Source organism: Astyanax mexicanus, chromosome 4 (genome assembly GCF_023375975.1).
Source record: "Astyanax mexicanus isolate ESR-SI-001 chromosome 4, AstMex3_surface, whole genome shotgun sequence".
Classification (NCBI taxonomy): domain Eukaryota; kingdom Metazoa; phylum Chordata; class Actinopteri; order Characiformes; family Acestrorhamphidae; genus Astyanax; species Astyanax mexicanus.
Window position 1 is genome coordinate 28,393,777 of NC_064411.1, and position 19,079 is coordinate 28,412,855.

General features: G+C 36.9%; 1 protein-coding gene across 3 annotated transcripts in view; it reads right to left on the reverse strand.

Moving 5' to 3' along the window:
* esyt2a (extended synaptotagmin-like protein 2a) overlaps positions 1–19,079 on the reverse strand; it is a 76,685-nt gene that overhangs the window by 29,104 nt on the left and 28,502 nt on the right. For all 3 annotated transcript variants that reach the window (XM_007232166.4, XM_007232169.4, XM_007232168.4), the window contains exons 6-7: positions 16,344–16,433; positions 717–772 (exon numbers count right to left, since the gene is read on the reverse strand). In XM_007232166.4, the coding sequence (XP_007232228.3) occupies positions 717–772; positions 16,344–16,433 (146 nt within the window). The remainder of the gene's footprint in view (positions 1–716; positions 773–16,343; positions 16,434–19,079) is intronic.

The window sequence follows — 19,079 nt, forward strand, 5'->3', positions numbered from 1 at the left end:
CACTAGCTGTTGCATTTAAATTATGGAGGTAGAATTACAGTATATTAGAAAAAAACGTTATTGAAAGTTGTTCGTTTTGCCATTGAAACCTATGGGGATGGGTGGGGTTACACAGCTTTCTGCAACCAAACAGCAGGGGGCGCCCGACCTGTGGTGGCTTCACTTTTGAGAGACGATGCTCTGTCCAGCTATACACAGTCTTTGGTCAGATTACTTTCAGGGGTACCATAATTTTTGTCCAGGCCAGTTTCATGAGTTAAAATCATTTTTGTTTACCCATGAGTTTCACATTCTGAAATTAATTACTGAAATAAAGTTACTTTTCAATGATATTCTATTGTTTTTGGAGATACACTAGTACATACACAGCCTCCTAAATGTAGAAACACAATGAACAGAAGAGGAGTGTGGAGAGAGACAGAGAGAGAGAGGGAGAGAGAGACAGAGAGAGGGGGAGAGAGAGACAGTACCGCACAGTAATACAATTATCACCAGCATAAAACAAAACCATCAAATCCATATGCTCAGTGTACTTCCTGTTTCTGCCTTAGGGTGTTTCCTTGGAAGCGGCTGTAATCTAGACATATGGCAGACGACTGGGTTTATATCTGTGTGTGTCTAAATAACTAACCTCATAATAAAGAGACAGACAAATGAATGAATAAACAAAAAAACACAAAGGTCACATGTTTATCTTTTTCCAACGTATTACTCACTTGAGTCCTGGGATGTCCAACATGTTTGTCAGGCCAGTCCAGTTAATGTCCAAAGTCTAAAAAACACACACAAGTAAAGGAAGAGTTTAGTAGACAGACAGTTTCTGTGTACAGTGATAACAGACACATGCAGACATGTCTGCATCTCTGTCTCCAGGTCTGATTCTCTTACTCTTAAGGCCCTTTCACACAGAGTACAGATTTTTATCGTAGGGCTGTCAACATTAAAAGGCGTTAACACAGGCAATTAATTATGCCACCAAGTTTAACCCCAAATTCTGCCGTTTGCTTGTGGTGAGAAGGTGATCTGACCTCGATCCGACCCAGCTACCAAACATACTTATTTTTAATCTTGCTAAGCTGCTTATAAAGTGCCGTTTAATCTGATATATTAGCCAGATAATGTACTGCTATGATCAAACACTGTCTCATGCTGCTCCATGCTGTTTACACATGAACTAATGTGCAGCATTCACTGCTCGCGGCCGTGCTGCACATCCCATTGAAAGTACAGTGACAAAGTAGCGTTCTGTGTTAAAGCAGCTTCACACTGCACAGATATAAACACTGAGACACATAATCTTCTTGCTATATTTACTTCTATATTTACTTGCTCCCACCCCAGACATCTCTGGCCAATCAGAGGAGAAGATGTGCTTGTGTGGTTTATGGGTGTGCATTTTGGAGCGATTAGGTTTGTGTCTGTGTGAAAACAAACCAAACTCTCTAAATAAACAAACTCATCAACTGATCCGGACCATAGAAACCATCTACAGGTGTGAAAACACCCTTTTATACTCAAAATTAAGCAAATTTAACTCTAATTCAGAAATCTTTACAACCAAGCAGAGATAAAGCAAATAACAGTTTTACAATAAAGTAAAGAAAAGTTTTTCTCACACTTTCTTGATTTCAGCACCCCATGTTAGCTTTATCTTCCTTCAAAGTATTTTAATTGACACCATTAATATAAATATAATTGCATTACATTTATTCTTTTATTTACATTTAAATATCCACTACAAAAACTTGTGTCTTCAAAGAACATGAACAAACTCAAATTCTCCTAGACAAATGTAACAAAAATGATGCGATAAATTAGCATGTTATGTACATCATTCCCCAGTCTTTCAGTTCTGCTCTGGAATATATCTTCTTACAAATATGCATGTTTATAGTCAGTGTCAGTGTGTCAGTGTGCTGATTGTCATACATAAGCTTTTTTTCAGCTGCTCGCTTCAGGCTCATTTGTTTGTTCCACAACCATGAAGTTGGAGCTCTGCTCCCACCCCGAGTTCTGATTGGTCACGATTTAACCAAACCGTGCCTAGTGTGAGTACACCCTTAGGGCTAAGCAATAGAGTCTATAATGGAGGTGCTGAACAATAGTTGCTGTTTTTTCTTTACGCTGTGAAGCTTCAGCTCATCCCAAATCACCATCTCATTATATCAGGTTTAGAATAGGGGATTAATGAGGAGGACAAACACTTTTTATTTAATGTTGACTATATAATTCCATACGTGTTCCTTAATAGTTCTCACGTCTTTAATACTAACCTACAATGTGGGGAAACTTGATTAAATAAAAAAAAATAAAGAAAAACATTGAAATGGTGTGTGTCAACACTTGACTGAAACTATACATAAAAAAAATCATTAAATAATTAGTGAAAAAATTGCCAATGTATGCTAAAACTGCATTGTTAAAGTATTAAAACAGATTTTAATAGGGTGTGCTTGTCAGAGGTTACGTAACAGAACAATAGCTTTAGACTGAATACACTGTGAACAATACAATACAAACAACACCTTGGATGTATCCTTAAAAATTTAGATTGTGTTTGCATATGCATACAGATCATGTGCTGGGAAAGCTGCGCTGCTTTTGCATCTAGTGTCAGATTTAAAGTTGCTAGAGCTTGCAAAATGAAACAGACAGAAAGTCATAATGGATAATGGATCACTTCCTTGCAGAGCCTTTAGAGAGGATAATCAATACAGACATAGTCCAGAGAGTAATCAATACTATACAATATACATGAGAATTACGAGCAGCAGGCCTTCATTATGCATCCAGGAGGTACACTCTGTATCACTGCCTGAACACCATGGTCCGGCTGCCTGACTACAGAGTCAAGTAATGTTACTGCATCTTAAAATGCATGATTTACACTGCTTGATAATGATAATGGGTGGAATTGAGAGGGCTGGAACACTAGCGGATAAATTAACGTAAATGCTGGTAAATGCTGCCCGACAGAGCTACACTGAGGAACCCTGAGTGTTCTGGTAAGCCAGGGTGATATTAGCTAGCGGTTCATCTCATGTAGCTCGTTTTAACATGGTAAACACACATACTACAACCATACAATCCTAAAGAGTTAGGGCTTAGTGCGGTAAGCGGCTAATGCTTCTCCAGCAGTGCTAGCCGGAGTGAATAGCAGACTACAGGCTGATAATACTCACCTCTGAACGGTAAAAGAGCTAACACCTAGCGCGGTTATCAGCTAAAGCTAATACTGCTCCTGTCTCTGGCTAAACTGACACTCCTGTATAACGCTGTACTTCAGTGAAGTGGCTTTACTGCTTCTTACAACCAGACTGGTAGAATTTATGCATAAAAAGCACCAGATTAAAAGGCGCACTGACGATTTTTGGGAAAATTAAAGGATTTTAAGGACAGTTTTTTTTGGGCGATATGGGAAAAATCATACATCACGATATGGAATTTTTATATCATGATAACGATATATATCATAATATACCCCATTTGAGTTTGTTTTCAGTTATTCTTCAAAAAATATGACAAAATAATATCATTGCTTACTGTTTTCCAACTTTATTTCAAAGTGACATTAAACCAAACATTCACAAATGAGAATTACTACCTTTTAGTGCAGCAATATATATGTATCAAATGAAAACAGATAAGGGAGATCCAGTACCTATTTGTTTCAAAATTATACAGGTATTTAAATTGAGTTATCAAAATAAACTCAATTAACATTTTTTAAAGTGTCCGTCGAATGACGTAAAGCAGTGTCACGTCGGAAAAAAACTTTACGAAGATTTTTTTCGAAGATTACTTTATTATCACTTATATAAACTGAGTTAATGCAAAGTGACCACGCCAATACACTTCATCGTAGCCTACTTTATATTTTTGCATGAATAATTGATGAAATTACTGTAGAAACCATAGGGACGATATTTATCGTCATATCGCACAGCACTAATCCACACAGGTCCTATATATAGTCATTATTGAACTCATTTAATTAGATTTGACGGGTGATTTTAATTTAGTTTTAGTCTTTTGACTAGAATGTATAATAGTTTTAGTCCCATTTTAGTCTATTGGTTATTATTAGTTTTAGTCTAGTTTTAGTCAACAAAACAAACATTTTAGTCTAGTTTTAGTTTAATAAATTTTAGTCATATAAAAAGTATGTATTAAATATGTTTTACTGTTTTTCTATTTTTCTATTTAAGATTTGTTAAGCAAGTGAGCTGAAAAGGTGGTGGAACAAATAAAGGCACGTTTCTAAAATTATAACACTTTAACTGCAGTACAGATTTATACCTTCATTACAGGCTTTCAGTAGACTAGACTAGTAGACATTACTTAACAGCTGTATTTGAGTGGTACTTCAGCGTGCAGCCTGATCACGTGCTGTGCCTGTTTGCGGTGCCACTTAAACAGGAAATAGAAAATGAAGTTTATTGAATCATATTGCCCTGATTCTTAGTGTATCATCACAATAAAAACACTATTTTCTCCAATGATTCCAGAATTCTGCGCTGCATCTCTTCTCCTCTGTGATATACACACAAACCCAACCCAACCCAACAAAACAACCTCAGAGTCACATCCTTATCATAGAGTTAACTAGCAAGCATCCACCCTACCCTTAGGGCAGAGATGGAACACACACACACACACACACACACACACACACACAGACAGACATCAGACATTCTTCACCAAACATGGAAATGATCACAGACAGCACAAATAAGGCAATTAACACTGAACAGAGCTCTGCTTCTCAAGCAAAACACACAAGATTTACTCAAGACTGTTTCAAACAAAGATACATGCTATCATAACTACGTTTGTGGACAGGAAAACCCTTTTAATGAAAGTATTCTACCAACTCAAGTTGCACCAATTGCTGACAAAGATACGTAAATGCACAAACAGGTTGTCTTACCTTTAGGAAAGTACTTCTATGTAATAATACGACTCTCTGAAGCAGATAAACAGACATGAAACTAGTGCTGGTTTTAACTCCCCCTCCGATATGCATTTTTCACACACTGCCATACCACTAGAGGCACTACGGAGTGCTTCGTAGAACATCACCGCCAAAGAAGCATACTGGCACATTTCTCTAGCTAACACTAGCCAGTTAGCATAATAAGCTAACACACTGGATTGATGGTAGCTCAGCTCTGTGGACTCGAACGCTAGTCTCGCTCTGTCCTGCCTGGAGAAACATCATGTGATATGAGAACAGCAACAGCACTATATCTGGGGAGCTCCTGCTGCTGTGCCTCACTATATAAGTGTTTTTATTAGTGTAAAATAGGAAACCAAAAGCAAACAGCAATTATTCATTCAGAGAGAAAAAAGAGAGAGGAATGGAATCACGCAATAGATCCATAGCTCGGAAAAAATTTCCTCATGTCCCCCAGATGAGTTCAGAATCAGTCCTGGGTGCGGAATGATTTAGTGATAAGTGATAAAACTCCCTAAAACTCTGGATATGAGGTGAAAAAAAAACATTTTAAATATATTAAAACTGTAGCTTAAAGGATATATTAATATTAATGCACACTGAATTTAATGAATCTGTTTACTAGAAAACCAAGGAAATTGTGATAAACTGATAAAGAGCTACTTAAATACTGTAACACCTCTAATATATTCAAGAATGGCTTATTGTAAATTGATATTAAACTTGTGTCTTACAATAGTCTTGCAATAGTACATTTGATAAATCTCTTTTTTGAATACTTTGCGTAAAACATCATTCATGTAATTATCATGACAGGCAGGCCTAAATCTAATATAAATAAAAACAAATAGAATAAATATAGCATTTTGAAACAAAGTTGACGTACAGATTCACATTAATCGATAAGTTAAATTATTGAGTGTTTCCATTTATTGTATGATAAGTTGATAATGTAATTATTGTGACAGGTCTGTTTAAAACAATATTAAAACATATTGTTGAAATATACTGAACAGTATGTGTAATTTGTTTCGTGTTTCAGTTGTTGAGGACATAAACACTGACAGAACTACTAGCCTTCTTCAGTATACAGTACATAATACTGAATCATACGTCACTAATACTGTTGCTTAACGCAATCCAACCTCACTGTAATGTTGCAAAATCATGTAGAAAACCATCCCTGGACAGTAGAAACAGTTACTCTAATCAAAGTAGAATAAAGTCTTAATACGCTTGATTCCAGAAGGCGCAATCTATATATCTATCTATAGATTTACAATCTATATTAAATCAGACTGTAAAGAAACAGCAGAGTAACAGCTTGGTAGGTGCTGATGTTGCACCCAAAGTGTGCTGTTGATTAGTTACTCTAAATATTTGTCCTCAAATTTCTGAGGAGTCCTTCCCTCAACACACCTGATCCAGCTCATCAGGTGAGAATTAAGTACTTAATGTGCAGAGTTAGGCGTGATGAGGTGGAGGAAATATTTAACAGTGCAGGGTGTGGGTATCCAGACTAACTAGGCCAAATTGTCCCACATAGTGTTAGAGTTAAAAGAAGGGGTGTGCCATATCGTATTGTACCAAATAATATTGCAATAATAACAATATTATACCCTGAAATATTGTGTCGTATCTCCTGTTCCTAATGATCACATAAGGGAAATACTTTTTTTTTTATTTTATTGTTTTTATTTTACTGTTTTAGCAAAAGAAAAATTCACACTGTTCTCATTTCCCCATTATATATCTACTAGAGACAGACTATATCTGTCCAGTATTATTTATTTTACTTTAATCCTGGATATATGGAGATATTTGAAGTGCATTACTAGTATCATGACATTCTGGATCATTCTGATAAATGTTGTGTATGTTTGTTATATCTCAGTTAGGGGTGTGCAAACATGTATTCAATAATTAAATGACATTTTCAGTTTGTTGCAGTAGAGTATTCTTGAAAAAAAAAAAATATCGCCAAGAATACTGTTTTTGTGAAAATACCATGAAATGTTGTGATATTGCTTTATGGCCATATCACCTACCCCTGATAGTAGGTAACTCTCATCATAAATGAATGTTATAAATACAGACCATTCAGAGAGAACAAGGCCAATTGTGCTCTCTCAGGAAAATACAACAGCCTTTTTACACCGGAACAAACTCTGCTGCTCTCACCTACTCACCTAAACTTTTCTCACTGTCTATAAATATATGTGGTTGAGTTTGTTTACCTACTGGTAAACAAACTCAACCACATATATTTATAGACAGTGAGAAAAGTTTACACTTGTATTAAATATGGATGATATTAGTCTCTGGCCTCTTCTGAATGTTTTTTTTTTTTTGAGTGATCCGACTGTAATCTATCCACAATACGCCTAAAGGTATTTACAGCTGGCTTTTCATGCGGAAATTAGAACATGATCCTATAGCCAGTGTACACCATACATTTAAAATAGAAACAACACACATTAAGAACTCAATTTCTCTTTTTTTGGTTGGAGGAGGTCTGAAAATAAACATTGAGGGGTGCCAGGTGGTCCAGCAGCCTAAAGCGCTGCAACTATGATCGGGAGACCGCTTGTTTGAATCCCGGTTATGCAGCTTGCTGGAGCCCTGAGAGAGCACAATTGGTCTTGCTCTCTCTTGATGGGTAGATCAGCACAAGGCTGCGTCTGTGAGCTGATGTGTCAGAACTGAGTCCCTGTGCTTTCCTCAGAGTGTGCTGTGATGATACTCGGTAACGCTGCATCAGACAGTGGTTGACTTCACATGTATCGGAGGAGGCATGTACTAGTCTTCAGTGATGGGGGTATACAGCTGGCTAGCAGCTAAATGGGTGGAACAATGTGAAATAAATTTGAAATAAAAGTACAACAACAATAATAAGGGACAGTCTTTAAATTGAACACAAAAATAATAATATAGGCAGTTTTACTAATGACAATTTACAATATATATATATATACGTATATATATATATATATATATATATATATATATACGTATATATATATACGTATATATATATATATACAAAAAAAAACACAAATATAGTTTTTACAAGTTTTCTAAATTACATTATGGGTCAAAAGCAGATCTGAAGAGGTGGGTTTTGAGTAGTGACATAAATGTAAAAAATGTAAAATGTAATAATAATGTAAAAATCTGAACAGTCTCGAATGGGTTTGGGGAGAGAGTTCCAAAGTGATGGTGCAGCTATGGAGAAGTAGGCTCTGTCACCCCAGGTCGGGTACTTAGTCTTAACAGGAATGGATAATATATTAGCATCGGAAGAGCGAAGGCTACGGGAAGGAGTATGGTGATAGAGCAGATCAGTAAGGTAGGATGGGGCCTGATTATGGAGAGCTTTGTGAGTGAAGAGAAGTATTTTAAACTGAATGCGTTGCAGGAAGCCAATGAAGTTTTTGAAGAACGGGTGTAATATGATCAAATGAGCTCTGAATGTACTGGAGTTTATTTAGGATTTTGTTAGATGTACCATAGAGAATGATAATATATATATGAAATAAAAATATAGGCTCACAAATATACATACAGGGTGAAAATAAATGTACACACAGTGATTAATATTTGATTTTATTTTAACTGTTTTTTTTTTTTTTTTTTTTTTTTTACATTTTCTATTGCAAAAAATAGCCTAAAATATTGATATTATTTTAACACCTTACCCAGATACTTTTAGTATTAGAAACTTTTTTATTTTCCATTCCACAACCACTTTCTGATGTGTGTTTGGGGTCATTGTCCTAATGAAACACTCAACTGTGTCAGTTTCAATCTGAGCTATGCTGAAGAATTCAGTCAGTAGGAGTCACTCCTCCTTCTTCATTATTCCACCCACTGCACTAGTGCACTAGTGGAATGCAAACCAGCCCCAGATCACGTTCCTACCACCACCAGGCCTAACAGATGGTACATTGTTTCTGGGGTTAAATACCCCACCTTTATTCTTCTTACCAAAACTTATCTGGCCATAAAACTTGCCTTAAGATGGCTGCTCATTTGCTTATATTGTCAGCTACAAACTTTGACTTGGATGTCACAGACATCCAATTTTTACTGTGATATTGGTGTCCCTGCAGCATCTGGTTCATGCCAGATGTGCCTTGGTAGTTGTTGGGGTGTTCCTGGACATCCAAACCACTAGTTACCTCTCAGTTAATCAGGTCAGTTCAGTTCTTCCTCCAGTTTAACCTTAGCTGTGTGGCTAAATATCTCAATAACGTGTGTAAACAAAGTACTTATGTATTATGTTTTGAGTTATCTTGGATTTTTCAATCGTTTCAAAATATATATATATTTTTATGTCTATCTACTATCTTTTTTCTCAGATCTGCACTGAGCTCCTTAGAGTTTCTCTTGAACGTCATATAGGACAAATGTTAGACAATGAATGCTGCTAAACAGATACCTGTCATGTGAGCAAAGAGAAGCTACCGGCTATAGTTACTGTAGACCCCTGAAACTAGGGGTGCACGATATTGGAAAAATTTTACACTGCAAATGTTTTTTTTTTTTTTTTTTGACAATTTGTATCGCGATATTAAACAATGCAGGACCCGTGACATCACCAGCACCGCCCCCTACCCGCACGCTGTTTCGTGTCCAGACTGATCAAGAGCTGAGTCAGTGCCGAGCTCTCAAACCTAAAGAAAACAGCTAAACAACAGTAATCGGCCGTTTAATAAGGCATTTAAATGGCTTTTTAAAAGGTAAATAAGAGCGTTTTTCTGGGATTAAAAGCGTGAATTCAGCTGTAACTGGAAATATCTGAGCTGCAACGTGCCCAACCATGTGGATGGAGGCCATCCTCACCCTCCCCTCGCGCAGCAACCCGTCACTCACACAGACACAGAGACAGCGCTGTGTATCTACTTCTTGTGTCAAGAATCAAAACATTGCAACATGATATGTCTGATTTAAATGCTTTAAGTGACATCACACGTCCTGCGCTGTGACTATTGTACATGTGCACATCACAATGACGATGCTTTAAGGATACATCATGCAGCCCTACCTGAAATAATAATAAATTATAAAAATATAGTAATTTTTGATATATTTTTGGTATAGTTTGACTCAAATTAAGTGCTGTTGTATGTGGATGTGATCTGATATTTTTTTTACACTTATTTTGTCCAATGTCAATATAGCCAAGATTTCAATGCTGTCAATAATTAGTATATTCTTTAAAGCCAGGCCGTTTATCCATTTTACAGAGGGAATTGGAGCTATGCTGCCACTTCAGCGTGAACGCACAGTGTAGGAGTATCTGAAGCATTGTCCAATTGCTATGTTTTTTTTTTTTACTGACTTGGATTTTGCTTGCTGGTTAATTAAATATACAGTATCGGTATGTTATGGTCCATGCTACAATCTACAACACTGGTTTTCCTTTGGTTTCTTTTAAATTATATGTAGTTGGAAGATATAAAGGTTTCTGTAAACTGCTGCGCATATCACTAAAGGACCTCAGCTATCTCTTTGAAAAAGTTTCTTCATATATCCAGAAGCAAGATATCCATATTATAAAGGTCATCAATCCAAGAGAAAGGCTTGTTATGGGTATATTTTATGGGTGTTACGATTTCGATATTTCATCGAAATTGATCGAAATTATGTCATGGTCTCGAGCATCGAAGTCAAGAAGAGGATCGACGATCCCTCCCTCTAAGCTACGCAAACACACTCGCTACGCAAATGGTGCAGCACGCTGTAGCTGACGCCGCGGTCATTGTGACTGCTCAAAGAGCAGCCCTTTCTCCAGAGAATGTGGACATTCTCATCTTCTTAAAGAAAAACTTGAAAATATATAAATAACAGTTGTTTGGTCTCGCCTCAAATATGTTAATAGTTTTGGTACCTTAAGGAGCATCTTTCTCTCAGATAAAGTTAATAATATATCTTTGTTAAAGAAAAAAACTTGTCATTCTCAGGGACCGAGTCTTATTTCTCATGTTTAACTGTTATAGTAGGATAGAGTTCAGTTTGTTAAGGCTCTAATTGTTTTATTATTTTGTACATGACTGTTCCTGTATTTTTTTATATTATTTATTTTGTTATGTTGCACATTGCTGTTTTAATAGTGCACACTGCTGCTACCAAAAAGCCACCAGATGGCATTACATATTTATATCTTAATTAAATCATTAAAATTTGACCATTAGTGGCTAATGTGGTGTATTACAGATCACTTGTATCACTTTGCATCACTGACATATCAAGCCCACCTTTTTAGATATTGTAAATTTGATTAATCAAACCAATGACTGACCTTAGACTAATTTAAAACTGGCATAGGCCTCTCTGCTGTAAAAAAAAAAAGAAAAAAGAAAATCGAGAATCGAATCGTATCAAATCGTGACCCTAAAATCGAATTGAGGATTTAGAGAATCGTGACACCCCTAGTATATTTGCAATGAAAACTGGGAAATGTTAAGAAATCAGCTAGCAAGATTACAGCTCACAATCTGAGACAAGCGACCAAGATTTCTGAAACCTCTACTTGCGTTTGGGCGGCTAACCGGACATCGCTTCCTCTCTCAACCTGCACAACAAACGACACACAATGAAGCTAAAATTTGGCCCGCTAAAATTCATTCACATTTGATCAGATTGGGTTTAAAATCTGGCTAAAATCACACAGTGTACACCTGGCTTAAGAAGCTGAGGATTTCTGCATGTGGTTTTGGAGCCAAAAAAGAGAGAGAAAAAAAAGAACAGTGGCTGCTTCTGTTTCAGCTATGCACAGTTGTTAAAGTCTTGTTAAAGTATATAGCTCAAAAAGACATGTATACCTAGTGTATTGTAAAGCACAATGACAGGTCTGTACCACCTTAATGAAGTTCTGGATGTGGTTTAAGTGTGCGTAGATGTATACAGGGCTGATATTCTATTCTCAGGATGTGGGCAGGGGTGGGGCTGCTATGTATGCAACACACTTAACAGATACTGGCCGCTTCGCCCAGATATATAAGGAGTATTCCACCGAATGGGAGCCATTTGCTTGTTGTAACTCTTCCAAATTAAACTAATTTACTTTATTTGTTTTCAACTCTGAATTTAATAACACATTTTTTAACTATTCAAAACATGTACTGGTCAAACTCAGGCAGCTTTACTTAAATTTTTACAAGGTTTCTGATCGGAAGATGGTTACAAAACTCATGTGACATTTAAAAAGCATGTTTAAAAGCCAGTCCACTTTGATTTTCTCTCAAGAAAGTCTTTATTTTAAAGAAATGATTGACTGCATGTTCAAATCATTGATATTTATGACAAAAAACATCACTCTTGTTAATAAAACTCATTCTTAAAAAAATAGCTAAATTGTGACTATGCTAATAGCATGAGTGCATTGAGCACATTCTAGTGATTTTCACAAAATGTGTATTTTAAGATAAACAAATAAGATCTAAGAATTAATTTAGGGAACAGTAATGAGTGTTGAGATTGAGCTTCTCAGTCAATGTTACAATGAGATCAAATATACAGAAAAACTAATGAGGGAACAAATGGAAAAAAATGGAAAAAGCATAGATGGGATTTAAAAATTACATCTGAAGGATTTTAATAATATCAAAGTAAAGTTTATATTTCAAAGTAAAGTTATATTTAGAGAGTGGGGACAGGTAACAAATACTATTTTTTAGTTTTTTAATCACATATCTTACTTTTGCAATTAGGTCAATGTGTAAGACCCTATGCTTAATAATCTAATGTATTTTAAAGTTATTTTGTTTGTGTGCACATTTATGCAAGTAACTTCATGGGGACAGAAATGGCACCCATTTGGTGAAATAGCCCATAAACAGTCTGTATAAAACACTGATCATCATTATTGTTAAGTGGGGTTCCGAGGTTAACCAACAGCAAGTATAAAAACGCCCTTGGATTCAACTAAGAAACCTAAATTTTTTAAATCAAACATGCCTTGGCTAATTAGCAGTAGGGCTGCCACGATTAGTCGACTAGTCACGATTATGTCGACTATTAAAATAGTCGACGACTAATTTAATAGTCGATTAGTCGTTTTTTTTTTCTTTCTTTGTTTTTCTCTCCAAACTGCTGCGACTGCCTTTCTGTCCTGGACGCACATGCGCAGTAGTGGAAACCGGGGTAGGTAGTGGACGACATCTCAGGACACTATACAGACAGGCTCTGGTTTCATGGCTACCCCGCTACAGAACTCAAAAGTGTGGGATCACCAAGAAAATAAAAGTGAAACGCGTGCAATGCAATATCTGCAATGAAGAACTTGCCTTCCTCGGCAGCACAACCGCGATGCACGAGCACCTGAAAAGGAGGCATGTTGTGGCTGATTAAATGACGAAGAAGCTAAATTGCTATTTAGCTGCTAAAATTAGCGTAAACAGAGCGTTAACTTAGTACTTAACTTACTCATCTTGATAGCTTTAAAACAGAGGTCACTAATAGGCGGACCGCGATCCGGATCCGGACCCAGACGTTGTCACAAATGGCGTCCCAAACCGATAAACTACAGAGAAGGATTTCATTCTGACAGTGGCTTCTGTTTTCAGTGCTTTTCGGTGCAGTAAACTCACAGATCAGTCATGTGTGGTGTAAAATCACCAAACGCTCTCCTCTGCCAATCAGATCTGTGCAGACCTGCCCTGTGTACGGTAATGTACACAATATCTGGACAGAGAGGCATTTTTTATTAATATACTTTTTTTTTCATAATAGTTCAAACAACCTCACGGTTGAGATGTTTCATAAATGCCAGTGCCTTATCCTTATTTTACACAGTTGTTTACACTTTATGCTAAACAGTAAAATAATTGTCTGTTACAACAAGCTGCATATTTCATTAAAGGTTTAATGAACTATGATTTTAATTGTTTTTATTTTTAGTTAGCATATAGCTGAAATCTAATGTTGGTTGTATAATAGCAGCTGCATTCTATTGTGATAAACTGTGTTTTATATTCAATTAACGTATGATCCGATTAGTCGACTAATCATAAAAAATAATCGGTGATTAGTCGACTATAAAAATAATCGTTTGTGGCAGCCCTAATTAGCAGCACCTGGTTAAAGAATACATTTCTATAATTCTATTATTTATTTATTATACCACGGTTAGTTCTGACAGTGCAATGTGATTGGCTGAGAGGCGTTTTATGAGTGACATTATCAGCTGATAATGCACTGTAACTGAAGCTCTCCATGTATTACTCCACCACATACAGGTAACTAGCAACCATGCAGCTCTTACAAGCCAAATACAAACCAAATGTGATGTCATTAAACACCACTGGGGGGCGCTGGATCTTATAGGCACAGTGCAGAAACGCCATGTTTCCAATAGGCAGTGCAGGCAAAGATGCGTTCCCACAAATAAATAGACCCAGCGATTAGAAAATACGCATTATTACACACATTATCAGCCACCAATATCAGGTTAAGAGTTGTTATTATTAAAATAAAAGCTAAGTACATATATTTTACAGTTAATATAGGGTATTTTAAAGCTGAATGTAAGGTGGCTGAAAATGGGGGACCCTTGTAATTCCGCAGGTCTTGCTTCTGTGGGGCGCCGAAGCAAACAAAACTTTAATTCTTAAAAAAAAAACATTTTCTTTCAAAGTCAAACGAGCGCTGGACTTTAATCTACACAGATTTCTTTCCTGAAGTAAGCAAAGCTCTTATGTTTATTTACAGTAAGCTTAGATGTCCACAATAACACACACCACACTTACCTAGCAACAATGCAGTGCTTACAGTGCAGCTACAAACAGAGCAGCAATGAAACTATTTTAACTATTTAAGAGTTTTTATAACCGATCGTGTTTTCTCGTCTTCTTTAACTCAAAATCTTTCAATAAACAGCGTTAACGCAACTGTGGTATAATCACAATAATACACTCGAGGTTCGTGCTATAACGTGTAATACAATATTACACGTTATAGCACGAACCTCGAGTGTATTACTGCTTAATTATTTAATTTAAGTCCATCATTTAATTTCTATACCCAATTCGATTTTTTTTGGTAAAACTTTCCTTTGAGAACTGAGAATGAGTACTGTGTACAGCTGTAGAACTACCAGACAGGAACATGGTATAAGGTCATGGTGGTGTGATGAGTGATAGTGTGAAGAATTTGCCTGCAGGCAGGCGTATGCTATGCTGATACTTAACAGAGGCGTACCAGCATGAAATTTAATGCAGCCTTTTACTTTCTACTCTTCATTCCTGTCACACTAACAGACCACACAACAACCAGAACCAGAATTTCCAGGAACAAGCTGTGAACGAGGGTTCTCAAACATGAACCTTGGGTTCTGATCACACTGGGTTCAGCTGGGTTCAGTTTTTCATCTCAAATATTTGTTCAGATTGCTCATAACCTATATTTAAGTGTAAGTTTGGCCTGCAAGTGTTTTCTCATTACTTTACATTACTTTATTCTTTCTCCCTATTTTTATTAGCTTACACTACACCTGTTATGATTATTATATTTTTTGTGCAATATATCATCCCAAAAACAATTGTGACAAATGGTATTATTGTTATTTTAAGATAATTTTAATGTATTATTATTTTTTTTTATATTGTTTCTAATTTAGCCTCCTCTGATACATGTGAAGTCATCCACCACCTCTTTTCCAACTGCTGCTGATGTAGCATTGATGAATAGCATCACAGCGCTAACGCTCGGAGGAAAGCGCAGCGACTCGGTTCTGATACATCAGCTCACAGACGCCTTGTGCTGATCCACATCCCCCTAGGAGTGATGAGGGGAAAGAGCACCATCTTGCCACCCAGAGAGAGCAAAACCAATTGTGCTCTCTCGGGGCTCTGGCAGCTGATGGCAAGCTGTATGACCAGGATTCGAAACAGCAATCTCCCAACCATAGTGGCAGGGCTTTAGACCACTGGACCACATGGCGCCCCAGTAATCTGAATTATAATGGTATTGCATCTTTTTGAAGAGGAATGAACTTAATGAACATATTGGGCAATACCAAGCTCAGCAAAGACAATTGAGGTTTGAGTTTAGTCAGGCAACAATCATGTTTAACCTGCCAGGCTGCCATTCAGATTCTCAGACATAATGAATAGCTTCACATTCACAACAAAGCAGAGCCTGGTGGGCAGATTAACTCCTTCTGAAATTCCATACTGAAGATCTGATCTGAGCTGATTACACTGATAGAATTCTCATCAAAAGAATACTCAAAAGATCTATCAGAACAATTTCAGATACAAATCTCAAAAGAATGTAAAGAATCTAATGTAAAGGACGTCATTAGGATGTCTGTGGGCGTGTGTGTGTGCGTGTGTGTGTTTATGTCTGTGTTTAAAGGAGTGTGTAGGTACACGTGTCTTACAGGTTTTTTGAGGAAGAAGAGAGACAGCGCTCCAATCAGAGGCATGTCTCCCAGTAACGGCTCCATGACGACTCTCAACACCCCATGTAGCTGAAAAACAAGAAACACAGGTCAAATGATTAGATTTGCAAATCAAATTTTGCATTCCAAAAAAAAAGAGTCAATGGCATAAGGATGTTCAACATCTTTTAAATTGTTTAAATATTTAGGGCTCTATTTTAGTGATCTATAGGGCTCTGTTCAATTGCAGATCGCGCAGCTTGATTTAGGGCTTGCTGGTGTGTCTTTGGTATCATGAGGACGCAAAAAATATGTGGCTCAAAATGTGCAAAAGGCTTGAACTAATTCACTTAATTAATCATGGGTGTGTTTTGGACGTGCGAACCACGGTCCGGACCAAAGAACCAGATTTTGGTCCGACCAAGAGAGGTGTCTCGGTCCGGATCTTCTGAACCATGGTCGCCTGCAGTGTGAAAGCGCTTTTCTGGATGGTTCGAACTTTCGGACCAATTACAGGAAGCTGAGCAGGCGTTCCTCAACAACGGCAGCAGAAGAAGAACATAACCAACTACTACTGACTGCAGCCTGTGGGAAGGCGGAGTTGGACCTCCAGCGAGTCCAGTCCCTCCCACTTTGTCCACGCCACGCCTTGTCAGTCTCGCAAGCTTGTAGTGTAACACAGTATTTAAGCCGGACGACGCGGCACATTATATTTAAAGTCTGCTAACTGCCCTGTACATTGTTACTTCCGTTCAGAGGCGGCGCTAAGACATGATGCTGACAAAGTGGCTTCCTACAGGCTGCAGTCAGTACCCTCTCAAAATAATCGGAAAAGCAGGAAAAATGAGCCGTGGACAAGCACGTTTGTTTGGCAAATTTGAACTAACCTTGAGTACTGTGCCTGAAGTTGCTGCTGCTGCTGGTATAAAAACCACAAAAGCAGCACTACTATGTAGACAAAATGAATCTGTTCATTCATTTTATCCTTATCCTGGAAAGGCTTCCCGCCGAATGAACCACCCGCTGAATTGTCAACACGCCAACGTCAGACGCATGTCCTTCCAAAACCAATCAGTGTCAAGGAAAACGCATCGATATGTAAGTGATGATGAAAGGATGTAGGAGTATCACACAAAAGTATTTGGTGCGCTCCTTAAACTGCAGTGTGAAAACAACAATAAGCGGACCAAATATATACAATGTAGCAAACACATGAACCTTGGTTCAGACCACGGTCCGGACTTTCAGGTGTGAAAGCACCCTAAGAGGCAGGTGAGCTCTGACTTTGGCACATTCGTATCTTTGCGGTTTGTGGGTCTCAAAAGAGAATAGTGGTCTGAATGTTCCAGCTGTGAAGATACGCCAGCAGCTCATTTAAGGATTTATAGGAATGGACTCAGAAAATTAACTTTCACAAGGCGTAAAAATAGACTTTTGACGGGGTGTAAGATAAGCAAGATGAGCATCGCATTACACCTTCGGCAGGGTGTATGACAGGGCCCTAAGAATTTTGCCTACACATACACACAACCTTACAAATTTTTTCATACAGATGAATTGGCTTTGGCCTTTCAACATGCCATGTGGTGTGTCATCGTAAAATTAATTATAATAATAATATTAATTATTTTTTCAGGAGTATTCTTTCAGGAGTATTTTGTAAATGTATAACAGACTTATTTTTTTTTTACTTTATTCCATTCAGATGAATTACAGTGACTGCTATTATAGATCACACCACTTGACTTACACTTTAAATGAGAGACAAATTACACTTAACTAATGTTTTGTGAAAAGTTTAAGTGAGTACATATTTAGAACAAGTACTACATTTATATGCGTCCTTGTTTTTTGCATTTAAACTTTTTAAACCAAAAATAATGCAGTAAATGCACAATAATTAATGACCCAAATACATATTGATTAAACTGTTATGTTATATATATATTTTGTTGCACGCACAACGCAAGGCTACATCTACACAATCTTTTTATAATTGTATTGATACAGACTAAGGCAAAAGTTTTGACATACTTTGATTAAATTACATGTTTTTCTTGGATTTACAAGAAAAAAATAACTCAAATAAATCTTCCACAGTAAACAAATGTAGCAGTATTATACGAGTATCTGTATTTCTTGTTCTGGGCTCCTCATACAGTCAGGAAGTATAATTTACGCTTTTAGACATCACCAAACTATTTTTTTTTTCACATGCATTTTACTAACTGAGAGAACAGAACTGCAATCTGAAGTTAGATAAGCATGTGGACTGAGATAGCAGAAGAACAGTACATGATTTTAAACAAAATGTAGGTTAGTTATAAATAGATGTAGATGGATACTAAGGAAATTTAGCAGCCAAAAGGTATGCAAATTTATGCAGCATTAGAAAATGAGCAATGTTCTTCCTTCTTCACCGAACATGCTACATGATGTTGCTTTAAATGTGGCACATTGCTACAGGTTTTAATAAATCAATTTAACAGAGATCAACAGACTTCAAACCATACAAAGGTGCAACCCACACAAAAAAACAATTTTATTGACACATTTTCCAGCAGACATACCACGAAAGCCTTAGTAGTGATATTCTCATCAAAGTATCACTTAGTAGTGATATTCTCATCAATTTAGCTCAGCACTGCTATACTAATTGAATGATGAATATGAATTTGAATATGAATTTAGCAGCTGTGTTCTAGTTACAAAATTGACCTCAGCATTGATATTGTA